Source organism: Erpetoichthys calabaricus, chromosome 11, assembly GCF_900747795.2.
Source record: "Erpetoichthys calabaricus chromosome 11, fErpCal1.3, whole genome shotgun sequence".
Lineage (NCBI taxonomy): Eukaryota > Metazoa > Chordata > Cladistia > Polypteriformes > Polypteridae > Erpetoichthys > Erpetoichthys calabaricus.
In genome coordinates, this window is record NC_041404.2 from 59,613,091 (window position 1) to 59,638,887 (window position 25,797).

The window sequence follows — 25,797 nt, forward strand, 5'->3', positions numbered from 1 at the left end:
CAGGGAGGTGTATGATTGGCCCCAAATTTATTCTACAGCAGGACAACGACCCCAAACATACAGCAAAGTCATTAAGAACTATCTTCATCGTAAAGAAGAACAAGAAGTCCTGGAAGTGATGGTATGGCCTCCACAGAGCCCTGATCTCAACATCATCGAGTGTGTCTGGGATTACATGAAGAGACAGAAGGATGTGAGGAAGCCTACATCCACAGAAAATCTGGGGTTAGTTCTCCAAGATGTTTGGAACAACCTACCAGCCGAGTTCCTTCAAAAACTGTGTGCAAGTGTAACTAGAAGAATTGATGCTGTTGTGAAGGCAAAGGGTGGTCACACCAAATATTGATTTGATTTAGATTTCTCTTTTGTTTATTTACTGCATTTTGTTGATTGATGAAAATAAATGATTAACACTTCCATTGTTGAAAGCATTCTTTGTTTACAGCATTTTTTCACACCTGCCTAAAACTTTTATATATATTTTGTGCAATATATATATTGTGGAACACAACCCGGACACAGACAGGCGGACATCGTTTTTATCACCCACAACATGTTTATTATGCAAATATTTACAATAGTGAAACACACAACCCCCAAACTCCCCAAAACTCCAGGCCTTCTTCCTCACTGCCTCACTCTCTTCAGGCCGCCTCTTCTCCTCTCCACCCGAGCTCTGTCCTTCTCCTCACCTGACTCCAGCCCCAGAATGGAGGGAGGCGACCCCTTTTATCATCACCTGGATGTGCTCCAGGTGCCTCCTGACAATCTTCCGCCTGCACTCCCCAGTGTGGCGAAAGTACCGGCTGTGCACCTGGAAGCACTCCGAGTATCCCTGGTCTTCCTTCCCCCAGCACTTCCGGGTGTGGCGGAAGTGCTGAGGGCCAGGGCTCCTCAGGCATTGGGGCGCCATCTGGCGGTGACCGTGGGCCCATATAGGTTTGAGCTTCCATGCTCAGTTCCCGTGGTCCCCAAAGTCACCCCCAGTGCAGTCACCCCCCCCGTGGTCTGGAGGAGGCTCAATCCCTCCTCCGGTCCTTCAGGGCATCCTGGCTGGGTGCCACCCTCAGCCGCTTGCCACAATATATATATATACAGAGAGAGCGAGAGAGAGAGAGAGAGAGAGATAATAAAAGCAAAAAACAAAATTAATAATAATGCAGTTAATAATAATGAAAGGTACTTGATTTCTGCCATTCTCATGAAGTAGTCTAGAGTAATGTTTTCAACCAAGCTATTTTGCAACAACATCAGGAATAATTCTGTAACAAACACTAAGACAGAAAGAACCACACACACACACACAGAGAAAATTAATGAGAGGAAATCACAACAACAAGACATTAATTTAACACTAAATGATCCACAGCTGTCCTTTCAGAAGAACCACCTTTCTGCTGTTTAGGTCATAAGTTAGACAGACAGACAGACAGACAGACAGACAGACAGACAGACAGACAGACAGATAGATAGATAGATAGATAGATAGATAGATAGATAGATAGATAGATAGATAGATAGATAGATAGATAGATAGAGTACTTTATTAATCCCAAGGGGAAATTCACAAATTTCCCAATTCCCAATTTCACATATTCACAATTCATAAGAAACGCCTCGTAAAGTAACAGTTATTGAAGCTCACCATGGTGCTGTCATAATGAATTTATTTCATTCGTCCAGTGTTCCTGATCATCTTCCACTGTGGTGTGCTGTTCCTCATTCCTTGATCCCTGCTTATCTTCTGTGAGGATCTCATTCATCTTATTTCTTAGGGGTCTCTGCCTACCTTGCTGAACCTTCTCAGGCTTTTAAAGTATAACAGGAATGCTCCAAGGGTTCATGGAATCCAGAGCTCAGCGTACCTGTGGGACATTTTGCTGTCAATCGCCCATCCCACCCCACCTATCTTCAGGACAATGTGCTGCCTACTAGAGTCTACTAGTTTCTATCCATGAGCACCAGTGCGTTGATTCTGTGATATCACTTGTAATTCACATGTGCATGCTCATCCATACTTGTAGTAATAATCTTTATATCAATCATACCAACAACTCCTGTAAAAGTAGTGATTTGCACAAATGCAGCTTGTTTTAACATAACTGTGGTTGGCAAATGGATTTATCTGCTTATTTCCTCAAGCATTGTAAGGGCTTTCAAATTTTGCTGCAAAATTTGAGAAATAATTTGGTGTGACATACCCTAATCATTGCTATTACAAAGCCACACATTCCCTCTGGCCAAAAAAACATTATGTGCTCAATGCTATTATTTCGGCTGCTGGCATATGGCTTCTTCACATAGATAGTGCAATTGCATAGCACACATGATTTATTATGAATGTCATTCCATCTGAGACAGACCTGTGCATGCCTGCATTTGAAATAAGCGAGGCCAAAAATTGGTGAATGGAATAGTCTTATTAGGACAGGCATGAAAGGCACCATATAACAAATACAGAGATAAGCAAGGTACTGTGTAACCCAAATACAGTGGAACCTCGGTTCACGAACGTCTCGGTACATGTACAAAACGGTTTACGACCAAAAAAGTTTGCCAAACTTTTGCCTCGGTTCACGACCGCACACTCGGTATACAAACAAGCCAGTTTCCCTTTCGGTTTGTGTGCGCCGATGATTTCCGCACGTGTTGCATTGTTCTCGGTCAGACGTACATGCTTGCACGTGCGTGCGTCCTTTCGCTGTGAACTCTTTGTGCTCTATTTCATTTTCCTTCCGGTTCGTACGTGCCGATTATTGTATTTAAGCATGTGTTCAGCCTCTCTCTGTTCATTGTTCTCAGTCAGACGTGCGTGCTTTACCTGTGAACTCTTTGTGCTCTACAGTATTTCGTGTGCTTTCGCAGTAAACCATGGCTTCTAAGTACTGTAACCTCCTCTCCACCCAGTTCCTCCTCACTTCGTGCCAGAACTCGACTCATGCAAGGTTAGTTTTCTTGGTGGTTTATGGTTAGTTTTTGTATTATGGATTTTTCAAATGTTCATTTTTCGGTTCGTAGCGTGAATTGTTGCAATGTTACTTTTCATGGTTGTTTATTAAGTTACGGATTTTTCAAATGTTCATTTTTCGGTTCGTAGCGTGAATTGTTGCAATGTTACTTTTCATGGTTGTTTATTAAGTTACGGATTTTTCAAATGTTCCTTTTTTCCCCTGTGCTTTAAACTTATTAAAAAAAGTGTTTATACAGCGATTGGCTCGTAAGGCTATAGCGCGAACTCTTGCAATGTTAGTTTTCTCTGTTGTTCAAGGTTTTCTCAGTGTTTTTCAATGTTTTTACATTTAGTTTACTATTACGATGTGCATTCTATGGTGTAATTAACTATATTTGTGCTTAAAAATCTTTAAAAAAATATATTTACATACAGTTCGTATGGTCTGGAACGGATTAATTGTACAGTGGACCCTTGACCTACGAACTCAATTCATTCACGAGGGCTGGTTGTAACTCAAGTTGGTTGTAAGTCAAGACTATTTTTCCCATAAGAAATAATGGAAATACTCATAATGCGTTCCGAACCTCCCACAGCAACACTTACTTAACCTTTTCATAATAAAATAGGATTGTATAATGTGCATAATTTTCCAAAACACCAATATTTTTTCTAATGTACTAACCAAAAAGTTATAAAAAGTGCCTAGCCTACCAGAAACAACAATTTCATACGGTACTCACCATTTAATTTGACATCTTTGGGCTGCAGGAAGGGAGGAGGAGGAGAATGAAATGGAAGGTGTTTATTGTTTGGAAGGAGCCTCCTTATACAAATCTTTTCTTTGTAAAATTGTCGAGATGGTGGATTTCGACATGCTGTACATATTAACGAGATCGTTCACCACTCAAACACCACTCTCATATTTCTACACAATTTCCTTCTTTGTTTCGATTGTGATCGCTTTCTTTACCTTCGTTACCTTCTCTTCCTTCCTTAGCAATTATCGAAATGAATTCTATAAATCACTGCATTGACCGAAATTACGTCCACAAACACACGTATCTGGGCTCCAACTGACGCTTTCGAACGTTCTGGGCTGTTTGTTTACAATCGCGCAAGCAGATACACGTGACCGCATTCAGGTCGTAACGCAAGATGTTGGTCGTAAATCAAAACAAAAATTTTGGTTGTAAATCAAGTTGTTCGCATGTCAGGCCGGTCGTATATCAAGGGTTGACTGTATTTACATACAATCCTATGGGGGAAATTGCTTTGGTTGACGACCAAATCGGTTTACGACCAGAGTTTTGGAACGAATTATGGTCGTGAACCGAGGTTCCACTGTATAGATAAAGTGCATTTCAGAGGTGCTACATGAGCTTTGAGTTATTGATCTAAGCATAGCAAACAAGGTAGCTCTCCTCTCATCTTGTCTTAAGTCATATGCAGTACTTTTAAAGTATGTGATCTTGGGTTCCACATATGTCTGGTAATAGTCTGGTTGAACCTCATCTTGTGATTACTAAATGAAGGTTAGATTACAACATTATGTTTTACGCTTTAACACTATTAATATATACAATACAATACAATACAGTACAATTTATTTATGTATAGCCCAAAATCACACAAGAAGTGCCGCAATGGGCTTTAACAGGCCCTACCTCTTGACAGCCCCCCAGCCTCGACTCTCTAAGAAGACAAGGAAAAATTCCAAAAAAAAAAACCTTGTAGGGAAAAATGGAAGAAACCTCAGGAAAGGCAGTTCAAAAAGAGACCCCTATCCAGGTCTTAGCAGACTCTTACAACAAAGGCGGTATGGTGGCTTACTGGAGGCGTTCCTGCTGCACAGCCTGGGTACAATTCAAAGATCATTCACGGTCTACGTGGAACTGCCACCTCTTCTCCATTTTTAGGTGTCTTTGGTTAACTGGTGACTCAAACTTGTGGCAGTGTGAGTGTGCCATGCCATGCTCCCTAAATCCTCTGGATTTCTAATGCATAAAGTGAGTTCAGAAAAAGGATAGAAATACTCAGAGGTGGCAATGTGCTTCATTTACAAGTTAATTAAACATTTGTCTGTGTATGGACACTCAATTTAAGCAAGTTATACAGTAATTAAGACATCCAAAGTCAAGTCTACCTCGGTCTCTTTAATTTTGTTTTTCCACAGTCGCCAGCACTTAGAATAACAAATTCTTTTAATTTTTACCAGGCAAACGCAAAATCATCAAAATTACAGAATTATCTTTTATCTGATAGTCTGACAGCTTTGCAGAATCTTTCAGCTCTTTGTTGGCAAATATCAGCCGCAGATCTTCTGGTGAATCTAAAAAAATACAAAGGAATTAAAATCATCACAAAATCAAAAAGCAAAGCATTTAAAATGTAATTTAATTGTTCTCTGTGTCTCAAATGGCATTGTAGTAGGTTAAGAAGTCTATCTATCTATTGTGGAGACTGGCTCGGACACAGACAGGCAGACACGTTCATGTCACCCAACACACGTTTATTTACACTATTATTTATAATTATTGTGCCACAAACCCCAATCTTCCCCAAAGTCCAGGCCAACCACTCTGCCTCTTCGGACCGCCTCCTTCTCTCTTTTCTTGGACCTTGTCCTGCTTCCACCCATCTCCAGCCTCGAATGAAGGGAGGCAGCCCCTTTTATCCGTACCTGGGTGTGCACTGGCAATCCCGCGGACACGCCCCAGTGTGGCAGAAATACCAGCTGTCCTCCCGGAAACACTCCGGGTGTTCCCTCTCTTCTTCCCCCCAGCACTTCCTGGTGTGGCGGAAGTACTGGGGTCCAGGGTCCTTTAGGCAGGGGGACACCCCCTGGCGGTGACCACGGGCCCCTACAGGGTTGGGCTTCCAAGCCCTGTACCCGCGGCCCCCAATACAACCAGGGCGGACGCCCTCTCGCGGTCTGGAGGAGGAATGAGCCCTCCTCCTGTCTTCCTGGGCATCCCGGCCGGGCATGAGCCCCATCCGGGTGCTACACTATCTATCTATCTATCTATCTATCTATCTATCTATCTATCTATCTATCTATCTATCTATCTATCTATCTATCTATCTATCTATCTATCTATCATATAGTGTCTTTCACATCTATTTATCTATCTATTATATAGTTCCTTTCAAATATATCTGTTGTAAGAGATGGTCGACAGCTGAACCCGGCTAGTATGCCCCAGATATGAAAGGATGGGGGAAGGCAGCTTTTTAGGGCACTATGTCCCCCAAACGCAAGAGGGCAGCTCCCTGGTTTACAGCGGTGCCCCGGTTTCCCACAGGGCATCCTGGGAATTGGAGTTCGGTATCTCAGTCATGTTGGGAGCCATTGGTGCTGCCAGGTGGTTCTGTGGAAGGACTATGGGAGACAAGGTTTTCCCCTAACAAGAAAGTACTGGCAGGCCATGTGAGCGGAAGTACAGAAGTATTTCCGGGTTGGCCAATATAAAAAGAACCACCTTGAACCCAGTCAGCGAGCCAGACTCGGGTGGAAGGGGGACAAATCTTGCTGGGAGTTGTGGAGGAGAAAAGAAAGACAAAGAGGCGGAGAAGATAATAGAATCATTTGTGTGTTTTATTGCACATTTATCTGTAGCTGTAGTGTTGGAGAGCACTGTGAAGATTTTAATAAAAGAGTCTTGGTGCTTTTAACTTGTGTCCTCTCTATCTATCTATTTTAATAGATAAAACAGAGATGTTAATTATTGGAGGAAAAGATGCTGACCACAATATATTGTCGTTATTTAATTCATTGGAACCACCACTAGTTTTATTGAATCGGCCCACAATCTCAGCATTATCTTTAACTCTAGCATGTCATTTAAAGCACGCATTACAAAATTGTCCAAATCATATTTCTCCCATTTTAAACATGTAGGGAAATTAAGGAGGGTGGCACGGTGGCGCAGTGGGTAGCGCTGCTGCCTTGCAGTTGGGAGATCTGGGGACCTGGGTTCGCTTCCCGGGTCCTCCCTGCGTGGAGTTTGCATGTTCTCCCCGTGTCTGCGTGGGTTTCCTCCGGGCGCTCCGGTTTCCTCCCACAGTCCAAAGACATGCAGGTTAGGTGGATTGGCGATTCTAAATTGGCCCTAGTGTGTGTTTGGTGTGTTTGTGTGTTTCCTGCGGTGGGTTGGCACCCTGCCCAGGATTGGTTCCCTGCCTTGTGCCCTGTGTTGGCTGGGATTGGCTCCAGCAGACCCCTGTGACCCTGTGTTCGGATTCAGTGGGTTGGAAAATGGATGGATGGATGGTTCACCTTTTAGTTACATGCCCCCCCCACCCCCCAAAGCTGTGGAATGGTCTGCCAGCTGCTATAAGAGATGCCCCTTCTGTCTCAGCTTTAAAATCAGACATGAATACTTACAAATTCAGTTTAGCACACCCTGACTAGAGCTGCTGATAAGCTGCAAATACTGTATCTCTGTTGTTTATTATCAGTACTAAAAAGTAATATGAAATTTATAATTTGTTACTAACCCTCACCTACTCCGTTTCTCTTCTCAGTACTCTCATGCGCACATGGTGCCACTGCCCTGCTGCCAAGTTGCTTGCCTGCCTATGGAAAAGTCTTCTTTGATAGAGGAGCGCTGGAATCATCATGTAGCTGGGGGGTGACTCCCTTGTTTCATGGCTACTCCTCCATACATGTTTATCTCAGCCCCCTTCGGTGGGTTTCACATTTTCCTGTCACACACCATGGCATCACAATGGATTCAGTTTAACTTTATTTGTATTGATCAACAAGAAAAGACTTTTTAATGTCAAAGTGAAAGCAGATCTCTGAAAGTGGTCCAAATGAAGCCAAAAGGTAAAACACAAACTATTGTGCATTATATAGTGTCTTTCCTGTATACTATATAGAACCTTTCATATCTAGTTATTTTTTCTATAGTGCCTCTCACTCCTGTCTATCGATGCTCCTCCACAATCCATAATTGTGCTTCAGCGTGGTAATTTACGAAGCTTTTGCATATTTGTAAGAAACTCTTATTGTTCTGTCTCTCACCTTAACTGACATCCATCCATCCATCCATTGTCCAACCCGCTGAATCCGAACACAGGGTCACGGGGGTCCGCTGGAGCCAATCCCAGCCAACACAGGGCACAAGGCAGGGAACCAATCCTGGGCAGGGTGCCAACCCACCGCAGGAAACACACAAACACACCCACACACCAAGCACACACTAGGGCCAATTTAGAATTGCCAATCCACCTAACCGGCATGTCTTTGGACTGTGGGAGGAAACCGGAGCGCCCAGAGGAAACCCACGCAGACACGGGGAGAACATGCAAACTCCACGCAGGGCGGACCCGGGAAGCGAACCCGGGTCCCCAGATCTCCCAACTGCGAGGCAGCAGCGCTACCCACTGCGCCACCGTGCCGCCCTTAACTGACATATAAAACTCCAAAGTCCTGTGATATTCTGGGTGAGTAATGCATCAAGGCAGACTAAACATAATTATGAGAAAAATCCCAGTGGCGCTGTGTGCATTTTTGCCTCCACCTGAGTCCTCGTTTTCCAGTGTCTACACAAACTATAATTCTTAATCTAATTTACAGAGCTGGAGATGTCTGTGTGTTTAACTGGTATGCACATCCATTCACCGAACCAGTTGCCACAACATTTGCATGAAGGAACACTACAGGCTGTTTCCTTTTGAAATTTAGTTGGTGCCATTTACAGTGTTACAGAAAAGGCAATACACTGTGTATATTTATTTTGGTAGCAAAATGTATACATATAATTTATAACAGGAATTTTAAGTACACAGCTATAAAATGCATGTTAATGTGTCTGATATTTTAAAGAATATATTTAAAAAATACTTCACCAAAGTGCATCTCAATATTTAAAAACTTTTAAAAGATAGGCTGTTTATTATTTCTTATATGTCTATCTCTAAATCCAAACCCAATTCTAGAACCCAGCCACCTTTCCCTGGGGCTCACTTCAGCTATTACGGATTCCCTTCTGAGCCGTGCAATGTACACTTTCGCCTCTAGAGGGCAGACTATCCGCTTATGAGCCACTGCGCGCAGTTTCCGCTCACTGCGTTTAAACGCCTTGTGTTACAAGTTACATACCTGAATTTCCAGGTAGCCTCAGCACGATTTTTGTTTTGAGTTCCAAGACAGTCGTGTTGTTCATCTCCTCCTCGGTGCTGCCGAGGTCAATAATTATTTTTTCGTCTCTTAGTCCGTATATGATGACTTGGAAGATCTTGCCCATGTTGCTGCTGTGTCGTGTTTACAGCAGCTGACCCAATCGGAGTTGTTTTCATGAATATGTTCTATATGTGTCAATCTGGTTTCAGTTTCACTTAAATACGCTGAGTCAGGAACTTCCCATTATAGTAGAATTGATGGGAAGTCACGTGCTTACCTGTCTCTAGAAAGTTGGGCGGCTGGCGATAAAAAGAACTGAACATTTAAGTCAATTACGCGCATGCTCGTTACCACTACAAGCGACAACAATAAGGGGGCCGAACCCCGTCGCAGTTTGCAACAGCAGTCTCGTTTTCAGAGCGGCGTTGAATTTAGAGAAGCAATGCTAATACCCAAAGGATTTCTCTTCGTTATGGTACGGGGTGGCCCACTAAAAAGTGTCCCGCCTCCACCGAGACCACTGCATTACGCGCTAAAGAGAAAAAATATCACATTTTGTATTCACATTTACAGAAGATGCTGAAAGTGATCTCCTTGTGCGTCAACACTTCTCTGTGTCCGTTTCAGCATGTTCATGTACACTCATTGCAACGTCATCTGATCGATTCTCTCTATCGCATTTTCTTTGCACACCTTTAAATGAACCCACAAGAAATAGTCGAACGTTGTTAAGTCAGGCAAACGTATTGACCATTAACCCTGGCTAATAATCCGTTAGTCAGAGAAATGCTCCCGAATAGTAGCCATAGATATGTGGGAAATATGGCAATGTTTCTTTGATGTAACTTATTGCAATTCTTTCTTGCAACGAATAATGTCGTTCATTTCCGCTACACTTGTACGCACTGACCACTTCAGCACACTGCCACCACAAAAGTGATTTCCAGGAGGCAGACAGCAAGGAAGCAAGGCAGGCGACACGACAGCAACCGCCTATCCGGCGGCAGATGAGACGGGAGTCGACTCGGTGGCGGTGGGCCACCCTGTACCAGACATTTTTCGGGCACTGTAGCAAACACCTCAGAAGGAGTTATCCCTAAACGGTGCCCAGTCCGGTAAAGCGCCGTTTAAATGCAATGGGAGTTCATTTCTTATTTAACAGAAAATGGTAGGCTACCGTACAAGGCAATACACTGTGTATATGTATTTTGGTAGCAAAATGTATGCATATAATTTAAAACCCTATACATATAATTTATAACCCTATAAAGTGTATACATATAATTTATAACTGGAATTTTAAGTACATAGCTATAAAATGCATGTTAACGTGTCTGATATTTTAAAAAATATATTTAAAAAATACTTCACCAAAGTGCATCTCAATATTTAAAAACTTTCAAAAGATAGGCTGTTTATTATTTCTTATATGTCTAACTCTAAATCCAAACCCAATTCTAGAACCCAGCCACCTTTCCCTGGGCTTACTTCAGCTACTACATCTTGCCTGAAGAAGGGTCCTGAGTTGCCTCGAAAGCTTGCATATTGTAATCTTTTTAGTTAGCCAATAAAAGGTGTCATTTTGCTTGGCTTTTCTCTACATTCATAATGGCTAACACGGTACAACACCCTAGTACAGGGGTCTGCAACCTTCACTATCAAAAGAGCCATTTTGCCCCCTCTTCCTCCAAAGAAAAATAGTCTGGAGCCACAAAACATAACACAGCTTATAAACTTTTAAAAGTTTTAATCTTTTTTTAGATTTTACATGTTACAACCACGGAATACAACAAACAGAAGTGCAGTGTGCATGTGTAGGCCTACTTTGAAATAAATTTAACCGAACTCTGCAGGCCTATTTGAGTCCTTCCTATACCTGTATAAAATTAAAATAAAAACTAGCCCTCTTTAATATAAATAAAACATTTAGCTGTAGCTTAGCAGCTTTAAAAAAGTAAACATAAAATTCCATTTCAGTGTGCTCTCATCCTCTTCAGGTTTCCCTCTCAGCCAGCAATCAACTGAAGCACCTGAACATACAAAAAAATCTACATCAGCTCCGGGTCTGAAATAAATGTGTTTTTTTTTTTTTTTTAAATATTAGCCTATTAAATGCTATTGTTCTCACCTGTTTAATGTGACTTCTGTTTCTGAAGTTCGCTGCAGATCATCTCTAGCACTTTGAGCTACTTTTTGTATGAAAATGTGCTATATAAATAAATGTTGCTGTTGTTCTATGTCGGGGCTATACGATGTGACTTTGACCTTCACACAGGACTGCAGGCACATGTGTGAGGTGGGAGAGATATTTGGACTTTATGAAGTTCATGCTTGAGAAAACTTGCTCACATAAGTATGTTGAGCCAAAGATGGACAGGACTCCAAATGCATATTTTTTCATGTTCATATATGTTTCGGGAATGGCACTCCATGTATTGAAAACAAGTTTGTCGGGTTTGGGGAGGTTTTCAATATCAGTCCATTTGTGCTCTTTAGCGAGAGTAGCCTTCTGACGGGCGACTTCTTCAAGATCCGCTGTCAGGCATTTGAACTTGGACACCCATAAATCTTTATCCGCTATGCGGCCAGTTCAATTTCTAGATCGGGCTTACTTACTCCTGTGAATGCGGATGTGTTCAGCAGGGATGGGTCGATGTCCAGGGAAGGAGAGAGTGTTTTTTTTCTTTCTGAACTCACTGAACCTTTCTCTAAATGCAGCTTGCATTGCAATAATTGTACGGTGGAAATAATCACAATTTATGTGAATGTTCACTGCTTTGAACTCTCTCAGGGAGGGGAAGTGAGAGAGTGTACCTTTCTGTACATCTCTGGCAAACACTGTCATCATGCGCTCAAACACCAAAACATCCTACGCCAAAACATTTAAAGTCAGAGAATAGATGCTCTGATATTTTTATGAACGATTCTTTCATGTATTCTCCGTCTGTGAACGGCTTACCCCTCCTTACGATCTCTTGAGCTGCCACAAAACTAGCAGCTGTAGTTGACTGTGTAGAAGTGATCCACTTTTTTTGTTTGCTCTGTTCAGCTTTCCGTTGCAGTTCCGAAATTGCTCTCTTTCGCTCATCTTCACTTGGGTATTTTTCAGTGAATGCTGAGTGCTTGTTTCGAAAATGTCTTTCAACGTTACATTTTTTGTTGTTCGATAATTTATCGCCACATATTAAGCACACCGGTAAGCCAGCGTCGTTGGCGGTGAAGGCAAATGCTTCTGTCCACGCAGAATTAAACTCTCTGTTCTCTTCTGGGATTTTTCATTTTTGGGATTTATTCATGGTTAGTGCAGGGGTCGCACACTCCAGAAGCCACCTGCAGGTAAAGGCGAGGGCTATAGACGTAGATGTGACGCATATTTTAGTTGACAAATTATAAATAAAAAATAAAAATAAAAATTAGATGTTAAAGTGTATAACAGTAGTAGTAGTAAATAAACATTATATATATTACATATATTATATACAAATTAAATGAAGAAATTGCCGTTATTCATTTTCATGTTTTTTTTTTTTTTTTGTCAAGGCCAAAAGGAGCCATTACAAGGAGGCTGAAGAGCCGCATGCGGCTCCAGAGCCGCGGGTTGCCGACCCCTGCCCTAGTACTTCAGCTACTACGGATTCGCCTCTGAGCCGTGCAATGTGCACTTTAGCCTCTAGAGGGCAGACTATCCGCTTATGAGTGCCACAGCGAAGCCACCTATCCGGCGGCAGATGAGACGGGAGTCGTCTCGGTGGTGGTGGGCCACCCTGTACCAGACATTTTTCGGGCACTGTAGCGAACACCTCAGAGGGAGTTATCCCTAAACGGTACCCAGTCCGGTAAAGCGCCGTTTAAATGCAATAGGAGTTCATTTCTTATTTAACAGAAAATGGTACCATACAAGTAGCGCCAAGGACACACATTTTTATGGGTATTATGGAAATATGCAGAGAACGGGAATCCTCAAAGTTAGGTTTGAGAACAAGTAAACCCTTTATGCGTTAAAAGTTTATAATCATCAATAGGAGTTTAAAATTTGTACTTGAAAGAAGATTTCAGTAAAAGCTGCTCATTTTGGTGGCCTGGTGTCGCAGTGGTAGCTCTGCTGCCTTGAACTAAGCAGACCAGGGTCTTGTCCTCCCTGCGTGGAGTTAGCCTGTTCTCCTTGTGTCAACATGGCGCTGCTCCGGTTTCCTCCCACTGTCCAAAGACAAGTTAGTTAGGTGAATTAGTGATGCCAGTGTGTGCTTTGGCTCCTTCAGAAGCTGGTGCCTATCCCAACAAGCATTGGGTATAAGGCAGGAATGACACCTGGTTCTTAATGCATTTAAAAAGATTTTGTATGCTTTTGTACATGTAAGCCGGCTACTGCATTTCTTAGGCTTTGCCCGTAACACATAACAAAAACTGCCAGCCATGTAGGAAACTAAGTTCTTTCTGTGAATACCTCAAAAGTGAGTAACTTGTCATGTCATTTTCTAACCCCCTTAATTCAGGACCAGTATGGTGGGGAGGGGGTGCTGGAGCCTTACCTGGCTGGCATAGGATGCAAGGCAGAAACAAACCCTGGACAGGGTGCCAGTCCATCACAGGGTGAACACACAAACACACACACACACACTGTGGCCAATCCACCTAACCTGCATGTCTTAGTACTGTGGGAGGAAACCAACACAGACACGGGGAGAACATGCAAACTCCATGCATGGAGGACTTGGGACGTGAACCTCGGTTGGTCTCCATACTGCGAAGCAGCAATGCTACCATTGTGCCACCATCATTTTAAAAATATAAATGGAAAGTAAATTTACAGGTAAGCAATGTTTTAGCTGTCAATATCAATTAATTTTTTCAGTGTGGAAGACTATTTTATGTATAATTGTTGTATAAACTAACAATGGTACAGTCTGTTTTTCCTGTCCTCCCGGCCATCTGACCTTCTCACCAGACTCCTCTTTAGAAACTTACAATATGATATTGTAAATAAGGACCCTGCTCTTCTACTAATTATATGTGCATGTTTTATAAGATCATATGGATTCATTAACGTTCTCGGTTGCTTTTTCACTGTTATTTACCTAATATTTTTTTTTTCTTCTTTTCTTGTAATTTTCTATTTGACTTCTTATCAAGCACTTTAAGCTATTAATTTAAATGAAAATATGCTATAGAAATAAATGTTGTTGTTGATACAGAAGTCAAAATTTCCATAACGTTAGTAAATCTGCATAAAGCGGAAGCCCCCTTTCACAGGTCAGATCAGGTTGGGGAGCAGGCACTGGTACAGCGCGTTACCACACCCACCTAATGATGAAACAACCCGGGATCCTGGTTGGCAACCCCATCCCAGGGCAGACACAAGGTCCAGTCCCGCCCACTGGAAATGACCCTCTATATCCGCCACAACCAGGTGTTATTTGGGCGTCCCCTTGGCCTGGTCCAGCCGCTCAGGTCCTCAACAATGATGATCACCCTTGTGTAATCACGCCACATGGCCGTAGTGCCGTAACGGACGCTCCTTCACAATGCAGGTCATGTGCCTCGTTCGGGGCTCCGTGAGCAACACAAAGTCAAACCAGCGGATTCTCTGAAGAGACACACATGAAGGAGTCCAGTCTTCATCTCAGGTCACTGGATAGCATCCATGTCTCACAAACAGGGAGCACCAGGACTCTAAAGACTTGGACCTTCGTCCTTCTGCAGATATCAGGAGCGCCACACACCCCTTTTCCAGTGACCCAATCTGTCTACTGACTTTATAGGCGCATTGGTGGCTCTGAGGCTACGGATCTGCACTGGCAATTGGAAGGTTGCTGGTTTGAATCCTATAACTGCCAGTAGGGACTCTGCTCTGTTGGGCCCTTGAGCAACGCCCTTAACCTGCAATTGCTGAGCAGTACTGAGAAAAGCGCTATATAAATGCAAAGAATTATTATTATTATTATAGGAATAGTCAATTAAGACATGAATGTCACTGCTGAGGTAAGTAAATCCCTCGACAAGGTTTTTAATTTCACGCACTGCTGAAAATTCTGCCTATAGTACTTTTGCACTGTAAAAAACAAAAACGTAATGATCGTTAGTAAAATCATTTTTCTGTGATTTTTTTTTTATTTTTACGAAAGCTGATTTATGCTGAGATGGTTTTGATATTCTAATGAAATAGCATACCCAACATCAGAAACGCAACTTAATGCCTTCCCCACTGGACAAAATGAATTGCTTTCTTTAATCATTGGATTACATTCAATGACTGGAAAAAAATGTTAATTAATTAAAATTATTAAAATTAATTAAATTAATTAAATTAAAATGTTAATTAACATTTTTTTATTTTAAAATAGTTTAACGTTGTTGTCACCCTTGTGTAGGTAAACGATCTGTATATTGTAGGTGTATTATGAGTTTAAAGTTAGATCACTGAAGTATTCATCTTGAGTTGTCCATCCATCCATCCTCTCCCGCTTATCCGAGGTCGGGTCGCGGGAGCAGCAGCTTGAGCAGAGATGCCCAGACTTCCCTCTCCCCGGCCACTTCTTCTAGCTCTTCCGGGAGAATCCCAAGGCGTTCCCAGGCCAGTCGAGAGACATAGTCCCTCCAGCGTGTCCTGGGTCTTCCCCGGGGCCTCCTCCCGGTTAGACGTGCCCGGAACACCTCACCAGGGAGGCGTCCAGGAGGCATCCTGATCAGATCCCTGAGCCACCTCATCTGACTCCTCTCGATGCAGAGGAGCAGCGGCTCTACTCTGAGTCCCTCCTGGATGACTGAGCTTCTCACCCTATCTTTAAGGGAAAGCCCAGACACCCTGCGGAGGAAACTCATTTCAGCCACTTGTATTCGCGATCTCGTTCTTTCGGTCACTACCCATAGCTCATGACCATAGGTGAGGGTAGGAACGACTGGTAAATTGAGAGCTTCGCCTTGCGGCTCAGCTCCTTTTTCACCACGACAGACCGATGCAGAGCCCGCATCACTGTGGACGCCGCACCGATCCGCCTGTCGATCTCACGCTCCATTCTTCCCTCACTCGTGAACAAGACCCCGAGATACTTGAACTCCTCCACTTGAGGCAGGATCTCGCTCCCAACCCTGAGAGGGCACTCCACCCTTTTCCGGCTGAGGACCATGGTCTCGGATTTGGAGGTGCTGATTCCCATCCCAGCCGCTTCACACTCAGCTGCGAACCAATCCAACTCCATCTTGAGTTCTTTTGATTCGAAATAATTATAAGATGCAATTTAAAAACACAACGATACAGTCCAATTTAGTATTAATTGTTGATGGCATTGATTTTACGGAGAGAGACCGTCCACTGCTCGATCCTGACGTTTTTTGGCGGTTAAATCCGCTGCCTGTTAAATTAAAGCCACGTTTATTTCAGTGAGGGAGCGCGTCCTGTATTGGATGGTTTTAACAGTACAGGCATACAACGAGATTTATTTATAACGGCCGTGTTGAATACTGCTTATCGAGTCACGTATTATTTGCATTAGATTTTAAATGTTGAAACGTAGAAAGTGGATGGATGGGTGGATAGATGAACGTTTACGTGCGCAGTGCACAATGTCCAACACTGTGGATATTTCGCTTTGTTTTATTTTCGCAGAATGAAGAGCGCTGTAAATAAGGGGATTACATAAAGTTGTCGTTTGATTTTTCAGATATGAAAGTGAAACCGGACTTTAACTAAACCCTGCAGGCCGCGCTCCACCGCCAGACTGCTGAAGATGCCGGACACACAGCCACAAAAGATGGAGAAGCACTATACGACCCCAAAGACTCCATCCTGAAATTCGTCAACAGGCCTGACGAAATCAGTAAATATAGATTTTATTTTTCATTTATTTCACTCATAAAGCTTTCTTTGATCGCTTGTTGGATAAAAAACACATTTACCGCTAATTGAAAAATTTGGTAAATGCCGTGCTGCTTGAAGATCGTATGGTAGAAAAATGAAAAGAACAAAAAAACATAAAACAAAAGCCAAAAAGTGCCAATAACTGAGACATACCGAATTAATGCCACGTCTTCTAAAACGAAGCACTTCTTCATTTTTATTAGATGGCTGCTATCTTAATTTAGACGAGGGAATGAAGAAAGCTGCACATCCTCTCTGTGACACCAAAACAATGAGGATTTTCAGCCAATGAATTATTCAGCAAAAGTGTGTCAAGAAATTGTGACTCCTCTCATATCTTTAGTCAAGACAGAAGATTTCTTTGTTTTTAGTAATTCTCGTGTGCATTTGTCTATTATAATATGTATTATTATTTGAAAAAACTAAATTCCTCCCTTGGGACAAACAAAGTATCTATCTATTATGTAGTGCCTTTCACATCTATCTATCTATCTATCTATCTATCTATCTATCTATCTATCTATCTATCTATCTATCTATCTATCTATCTATCTATCTATCTATCTATCTATCTATCTATCTATCTATCATCTGCACATTGGTGGTGATTAACATGGCTTCCCCCACCTTTTGTAAAGTGCTTTAAATAGTAAGAAAAGCATTACATAAATGTAACTAATTATTTTTATGATGTGTGCTTTGAAATAAATAAAGGATACAAAAAATGATTAGTAACTTACACAAAAAATCCAGCAGATGCCAGTGTTATTTACAAATGAGTCAAGTTACTAACTTGTCAAAAAGTGGGAAGTAATAGGAACAAAGTTTTATTAATAAATAATATGAACAAGCTTAAAGTTAAACATTATATAAATATAATACCATTAAATTATTATGAACTAGCCCCCCACGGCTCCGCTCGCATAGTACTGAAACAGGACAAACTTTAAAAATGAATAAAAAAAAATGTAATTTGCTTTGAGAATAATTTATATACAATAGAAATATACACAATTTTTGGTTTTGCTATCAGGGGTGAGGACATACAGGTTTCTTGGGGTACTAACCCAGGAGAAAGTGACGTAAAGCTGACCATGCGAGAAGCACAGTGAGCAAAGATCAACCCCTGCCAACCTGGGGGTCTCTCTCTGGGCCTTGTTAATTGACATTGCAAAGCAAAACTTCACAGGGAACTGTAATCTCTTGAATTAAAAGGGCAAGTCTGTTGCTACTAGAGGAATGTGAGGGATTAAAACCCTCTCGTTAATGCCACATCCTGTGATGATTATCACCTCTATGATGTTGTTCCGAAGCTGACAGACCTGGAGACGGGTACCATTGAAAAGTTTGGCTGGGCTCAGGTTTCTTAAAAAGACAATCGGTGGTACTACTTTCAATGCTAAGTTGTGGGGCGTCTTGCCAGGAGGATTAATGGAATTTAAAAATTCTGTAGGATAATGAAGTGAATCTTTGTGTTCTACAATGGCATTTATTGAAGTGTATGTCTGAGACAGCATGTCAGATAATTTGAGCACCAAGTGATTAATTTTAAGCCTCCCTCTCCTCTCAGCCCACTGCCTGTCTCTTGGATTCGCGTGAATAAATTGCTGCCACAATTGAACTATGATACTTAGCACGATGAGAGAAGACACAAATAAGAGCAGGAGAGCAACATTGAAAAATGATATTAGGAAAGTTAAAAGGTGGCTGGGGAGAAATATTATCAACATTATCAAATGTCTGTATACCTGCATTGTTATCACTCTTTAATTTAATATTTTCTTTATCAGGATGCTGCTGCTGGAGTATGTGAATTTCCCCTTGGGATTAATAAAGTATCTATCTATCTATCTATCTATCTATCTATCTATCTATCTATCTATCTATCTATCTATCTATCTATCTATCTATCTATCTATCTATCTATCTATCTATCTATCTATCTATCTATCTATCTATCTATCTATCTATCTATCTATCTATCTATCTATCTATCTATCTATCTATCTATCTATCTAAGGGAAAAGGAAAGGTGACCCAAAGAGATCCTTTTACTATTTTAGTAGTAAAAGAACAGTCAAAGAATAGGAGAAGAGTATTACGAGTGGTACAGGTGTAAGAGAATACACAGACAGTGAAACAGCAAATGCTTGAAACTTTCACTTGTCAAAGTCAGATCACAAAGCCAGTCCAGGATGGGAAGAATGCCTTTATTGACACATACATGGAGCCACTCAGTACATGGAAAGATATGACTGACTTACAGATGATGGTAGCACTTCTTAATTACACCTGTCCGTCCATTACAGAAGTGTGTGATTAGTTTCATTTCTTATGTCCTTGACAGCTACTTATAAACAGGACCCTTGGAGTGAGGATTCTGTTACAGTAGCTTATACTGGTTCACTTATCCATACTTGTCCTTGTGCTAAAGTAGCAGCAGGACAGAGTCACAGATCATGAGGCTTTATTTAAAATACTTTCTTAGGGTGCTAGAGGTAAAAGCTGACAGTTAACAAGGATAGAAGTTATTCAATACAATCAATATACAGTACTAGCTGTGTAAACCCGTGCTGTAAAAAGCCCAGGATCCTAGAAACCATGGATTCTGGCACTTCAATCAATCAATCACATTGGTTGTACATTAGCGGCTAAGCAAAGTTCTCTTTCCTCAGTGGTTTCATTTTGCCGATGTGCTTGCCTCCATTGTCAGGAATTTTTAGAAGTAATCAGTGACTGTTTTTTAAAACAGCATGTTAAAGTACCAACACGGGGTGAAGCCTGCCTGGGTTTAGTATTTTGTACAAATCAGGATAGAATTGAAGGTGTAGAGGTGATTGAACCACTAGGGTCACATGACTAGAATATAATACAATTCTTAGATGAAAAGACTGAAATTGTTAAGTTGAACTTTGGTAGGGCTAATTTTGAGCAGATGCGACAAAGTCTAAGGAGGACAGACTGGGATAAGCTGTTAAGTGTGGAGACAGTCGAGGAGCAGTGGAACAGGCTTATAAATATTTTAAATATAATGCAGAACAGATACTTACCTAAATTTGGAATTAATAGGAAATTTAAAAAAAACTCCACGGTGGATTAATAAAGATTTAAAAAAGAAGTCTGCAAAAGAAAAAAAATGCTTTATAAGGCATATACCTGTAAGACTAATGACTGCAAAGTGAATCGTAGAGCGTATGAGAACTTGAGAGCAATAATTAAGAAGGATATCAGGCTTAAAGACAGCTGGAGAGGAATACAGCAGATAAGGCGAAAGACGACCCTAAGAGATTCTTTTAGTGTTTTAGTAGTAAAAGAACAGTCAAGGAGGTCAAGTGCATCAGAAATAGTAAAGAGGAATGAAAAAATACAGACAGTGAAATAGCAGATGACCTAAATTTACATTTTTCTGAGGTCTTCACAAGTGGATAACCTCAGAGCAGTAACAGGGACTACTAAGGAGGTACTGAGGGATTTGGAAATTAAAGAAGGAGAAGAGCTGCTCAGATTAAATAAAATGAAATCAATCAAATCACCAGGACCAGATAATATTTACCACAGAGTTGTTAAAGAGGCTGGCGAGTGCAGATATAAACCCTTGACACATATTTTTAGGAAGTCACTGCGCACTAGAGAGATTCCAAGCAACTATAGGCCAGTAAGCTTAAAGTGCATCACAGGAAAATTAATGGAAGGAATTATTAAGGATAAGATTGAGCAACACCTGGCAAGGACAGGAGTTTAACTGAACAGTCAGCATGGGGTCAGAAGAGGGAGGTCGTGTTTTACTAACATGCTGGAATTCTATGAGGAGGCAACAAAAGGATACGATCAAAGTGGAGCAGATGAGATTATTTATCTGGACTTTCAGAAAGCATTTGATAAGGTGCCACATGAGAGGGTGGGCATCAAACTCAGAGAAGTGAGAGTTCAGGGTGATGTTTTTAGAAGGGTGCAGCATTGGCTCAGACACAGGAAGCAGAGGGTGATGGTGTGAGGAACCTCATCAGAATTGGGTGATGTTAAGAGTGGTGACCAACAGGGGGCAGTGTGGGGCCGCTGCTATTATTAATATCTATAAATGATTTAGATAGGAATATAAGGAACAAGCTGGTTAAGTTAACAGATACCAAGATAGATGGATTAGCAGATAATTTGGAATCCGATATATCATCACAGAAGGACTTGGACAGCAGACAGGCTTGGGCAGATTAGTGGCAGATGAAATTCAATGTCAGTAAATATAAAGAATTCCACATAGGAAGTAAAAATGTTAGGTTTGAATACACAATGGGCAGTCAGAAAATCGAGAGTCCACCTTATGAGAAGGATTTAGGAGTCATAGTGGACTCTAAGCTATCAACTACCAGACAGTGTTCAGAAGCCATTAAGAAGGCAAACAGAATGTCAGGTTATATAGCGCCTTGATGTGTGGAGTACAAGTCCAAGTAGGTGACGCTCAACCTTTATAACACACTGGTGAGGCATCATCTGGAGTACCGTGTGCAGGTTTGTTTTCCAGGCTACAAAAAGGACATAGCAGTACAAGAAAAGGTCCCGAGAAGAGCGACTAGGCTGATTTCAGGTCTACAGGGGTTGAATTATGAGGAAAGATTAAAAGAGCTGAGCCTTTACAGTTTAAGAAAAAGAAGTTTAAGAGGTGACATGACTGAAGTGTTTCAAATTATGAAGTGAATTACAGTAGTCCAGTGGATCAAGACTGTTATTTTAAAATGAGTTCATCAAGAACACGGGGACACAGTTGGAATATTGTGAAGGGTAAATTTCGCACAAACATTAGGAAGTTTTTCTTTACACAAAGAATGATAGACACTTGGAATAAGCAACCAAGTAGTGTGGTAGACAGTAAGACTTTAGGGACTTTCAGAACTTGACTTGATGTTTTTTTGGAAGAAATAAGTGGATAGGACTGGCGAGCTTTGTTGGGCTGAATGGCTTGTTCTCGTCTAGAGTGTTCTAATGTTCTAATATTCTGTCAGCGGCTGAGCGAGTTTCTTTTTTCTCTGCAGTTTCAATTTGGTGACAGAGTCCCTTTCTGTTTTGCTTCATGCCTTACACTTATGGGCCGGACAGACAGACACACACAATTCCATGCATAGACATTTATGTATATGAAATAAAGGTGAAGGTCTTATGAAAGGGGGCGGCACGGTGGCACAGTGGTAGCGCTGCTGCCTCGCAGTTAGGAGACCCGGATTCGCTTCCCGGGTCCACCCTGCGTGGAGTTTGCATGTTCTCCCCGTGTCTGCGTGGGTTTCCTCCGGCCGCTCTGGTTTCCTCCCACAGTCCAAAGACATGCAGGTTAGGTGGATTGGTGATTCTAAATTGGCCCTAGTGTGTGCTTGGTGTGTGGGTGTGTTTGTGTGTGTCCTGCGGTGGGTTGGCACCCTGCCCAGGATTGGTTCCCTGCCTTGTGCCCTGTGTTGGCTGGGATTGGCTCCAGCAGACCCCCGTGACCCTGTGTTCAGATTCAGCGGGTTGGAAAATGGATGGATGGGTCTTATGAAAGAGAAAATCCACAATTTTGGAAAAATTGCACAATGAGAGCAGCAACAAGCCATGGAATTAAAGAGTTGGTTTACTTAACGACAAGACACAGTGCCTCATTAAGCAACTGGTTGGAGTGAAATTGGTTGGAGTTTGAGGCCCTGACATAGTTGGTCTTCTGTTGGCTCCCTCACTTCACATTTCACTTCTGTTTTGAGTGCCATTTAAGGAAAGAAATGAAGCAAATCAGAGGAACGATGAAGAAATTCAGGGAAACATTTCTTAAAAACCAAATCAATTAAAAGTAATTCAAAAGAAGTTAATTAGCCACAAAAGCAGATCACTAATTAAGAAAAGGGTTAGAATGAAAACCTACAGCCACTGCGGCCCTCCAAGGACTGGAGTTAGGCACCCCTGATGTCTATAATCACAAGTGAGGCCACACCTGAAGTGAAATGTTCAGTTTTGGTCTGCATATTACCTAAAGGACATAGCAATGTTAGAAAATGTCCAGAAAAAGAGTGACTGGAGTGACTCCAGGAATGAGATGGGTGAGCTGTGAGGAGAGACTAAAGGAGATGAGCCTTTTCAGTTCAGGAAAATGGAGATTAAGAGGTGACATGACTGAAGTATTTTAAACTATGAAAATAATTAGTCCAGCGATCCCAGTTGTTTTTTTTAAACACATTCTGCAAGAAGAACATTGGGACATATTTGGAAACTTAAGACAAGATTTTACAATTTGTTTATTTTTTTTTTTTACGCAGAGAACCACAGACACATGGAACAAGTGACCAAATAATGTGGTGGATAATCGGATTTTAGGGACCTTGTTATTTTGGGCAATCAAAGTGACTGGATGGACAAGCTCTTTGGGCTGAAAGGCCTCTCCTTGTCACAATTTTTCTAAAGTTCTAATGTTTTATCAGAGAATCATCACGGTAGTGCACTGGTTTGAGATTTTGAGAAATCAACATTGCAGTTTCAGTCTTGATGATCTTTAGAGCTAAGGCTGCACTGTTCACGTCATGCTCCCCATGTTCCTGCATTCATGTCTGGCAGCACAGCAGATACGCGTAGATGTATTGACTCACGGTCATCCAGTTGATTCTGACATCGCTTAAACAAATTGCCGACCCAATAGGTTCACACCATGAAGATGCACTGCTCAATACTGTACACAACCATCCTGATGAGACATCGAGTGACTGAGTGAAGGGGTACGGGAGGTATGCCCCCAGAAGTTGCAAACAGAGGTTAAACTACCTCATCGCTCCGACGCAGGGGCATCCTGGCTTGTTCGATGCTCTGTATACTGAGGAACACATTGCACGTTGTTTAGTTCAAATTGCTTCGTCCTAGCGAGAGTTATTACAGAATATCCGGGGTCTCTTTCGAGTGAATCTCCCTGTATAAGAATGCTATTTAGCACAGTAATTACAATCTTCAAGCTAATGAACCTGCGTCTGAACACTTCATTGTTGAGTTGGGTTCAAGTGGTTGACTATACCTCATCATCCCTCACGCTCAATGCAGGGGCTCCACAGGGCTGTGTTCTGAGTCCTCTGCTGTACTCCCTTCTACATGTATGACTGCATGGGTACACTTGACTAACAAAATTGTCAAGTTTGCTGATGACACAGCTATGATAGGCCTGATATCTGCCAACAATGAGCAGGCTTACCTGGATGAAGTGGAGAGTCTGTCACACCTGGTGTCAGGACAACAGTCTACTTCTGAATGTCACCAAGACAAAGGAGCTGATTGTGGTCTTTCAGAGAGGACAGCACAGGCCAGAAATTTAGGGAAACATTTCTTAAAAACCAAATCAATTAAAAGTAATTCAAAAGAAGTTAATTAGCCACAAAAGCAGATCACTAATTAAGAAAAGGGTTAGAATGAAAACCTGCAGCCACTGCGCTGCAGAACGTATTAACAGTGCTCAGGTGGAGACGGCGGGCAGCTTCAGATACATTGGTGTCCACATCACAGCGGACCTGAGCTAGTTCAAGCATATTGGCACTTTGTTGAGGAACATCCTTACCACCTCAGGGATTTCAGGCTGCCCTCCCAGTTACCAAACAACATGTGGTGGTCAGCTGAAGGCATCCACTGTCTAACTTCCAGGTGATCTACAGCAAGTGATGTCCGACCGGGGAAAAGAAAATGATCAGGGATACCAGCCATCCCAACAATGGTCTCTTCTGTGCTGAAGACCAGAAACACCAAGTCCATCCACATCTTCGAAAGAGGAATGTGTCAAGAACTACATGATGCCCTTTTGTTGACTCTTTACATTGAATGTTAAAATTATCTATCTAGTTATTATTATTCACATACTTAAAATTTGTGAGTGCCTCCGGAAGATATACAGGTGTCCCAAAGGGGGATTCCTTACCTGGAAGGGATGCCACGGCAAAAAGAGGCAGAATAACAGGCTCTCTGACCGGATGGATACAAGAATCCTTACGGAGAGAATAGTAGAACCAGGAGAGACACCAGCATCTGGGTACTATGCCCCCCATGTACAGTGCATCCGGAAAGTATTCACAGCGCATCACTTTCTCCACATTTTCTTATGTTACAGCCTTATTCCAAAATGGATTAAATTCATTTTTTTCCTCAGAATTCTACATACAACACCCCATAATGACAATGTGAAAAAAGTTTACTTGAGGTTTTTGAAAATTTATTAAAAATAAAAAAATTGAGAAAGCACATGTACATAAGTATTCACAGCCTTTGCCATGCAGCTCGAGTCCACCTGTGGTAAATTCAGTTGACTGGACATGATTTGGAAAGGGACACACCTGTCTATATAAGGTCCCACAGTTGACAGTTCATGTCAGAGCACAAACCAAGCATGAAGTCAAAGGAATTGTCTGTAGACCTCCGAGACAGGATTGTCTCGAGGCACAAATCTGGAGAAGGTTACAGAAAAATTTCTGCTGCTTTGAAGGTCTCAATGAGCACAGTGGCCTCCATCATCCATAAGTGGAAGAAGTTCAAAACCACCAGGACTCTTCGTAGAGTTGGCTGGCCATCTAAACTGAGCGATCGGGGGAGAAGGGCCTTAGTCAGGGAGGTGACCAAGAACCCAATGGTCACTCTGTCAGAGCTCCAGAGGTCCTCTGTGGAGAGAGGAGAACCTTCCAGAAGGACAACCATCTCTGCAGCAATCCACCAATCAGGCCAGTATGGTAGAGTGGCCAGACGGAAGCCACTCCTTAGTAAAAGGCACATGGCAGCCCACCTGGAGTTTGCCAAAAGGCACCTGAAGGACTCTCAGACCATGAGAAAGAAAATTCTCTGGTCTGATAGACAAAGATTGAACTCTTTGGTGTGAATACCAGGCGT

General features: G+C 42.0%; 2 protein-coding genes across 3 annotated transcripts in view; both read right to left on the reverse strand.

The window, feature by feature from the left end:
- LOC114660439 (serine protease inhibitor Kazal-type 1-like) overlaps positions 1–25,797 on the reverse strand; it is an 821,621-nt gene that overhangs the window by 158,391 nt on the left and 637,433 nt on the right. The window lies entirely within an intron of this gene.
- LOC114660437 (polyubiquitin-like) lies at positions 5,126–9,309 on the reverse strand. Its single transcript, XM_028813139.2, has 2 exons — positions 9,060–9,309; positions 5,126–5,282 (listed from the first exon to the last, which is right to left on the reverse strand). The coding sequence occupies exons 1-2, from the start codon at positions 9,202–9,204 to the stop codon at positions 5,155–5,157; spliced, it is 273 nt and encodes a 90-aa protein (XP_028668972.1). The 5' UTR covers positions 9,205–9,309; the 3' UTR covers positions 5,126–5,154.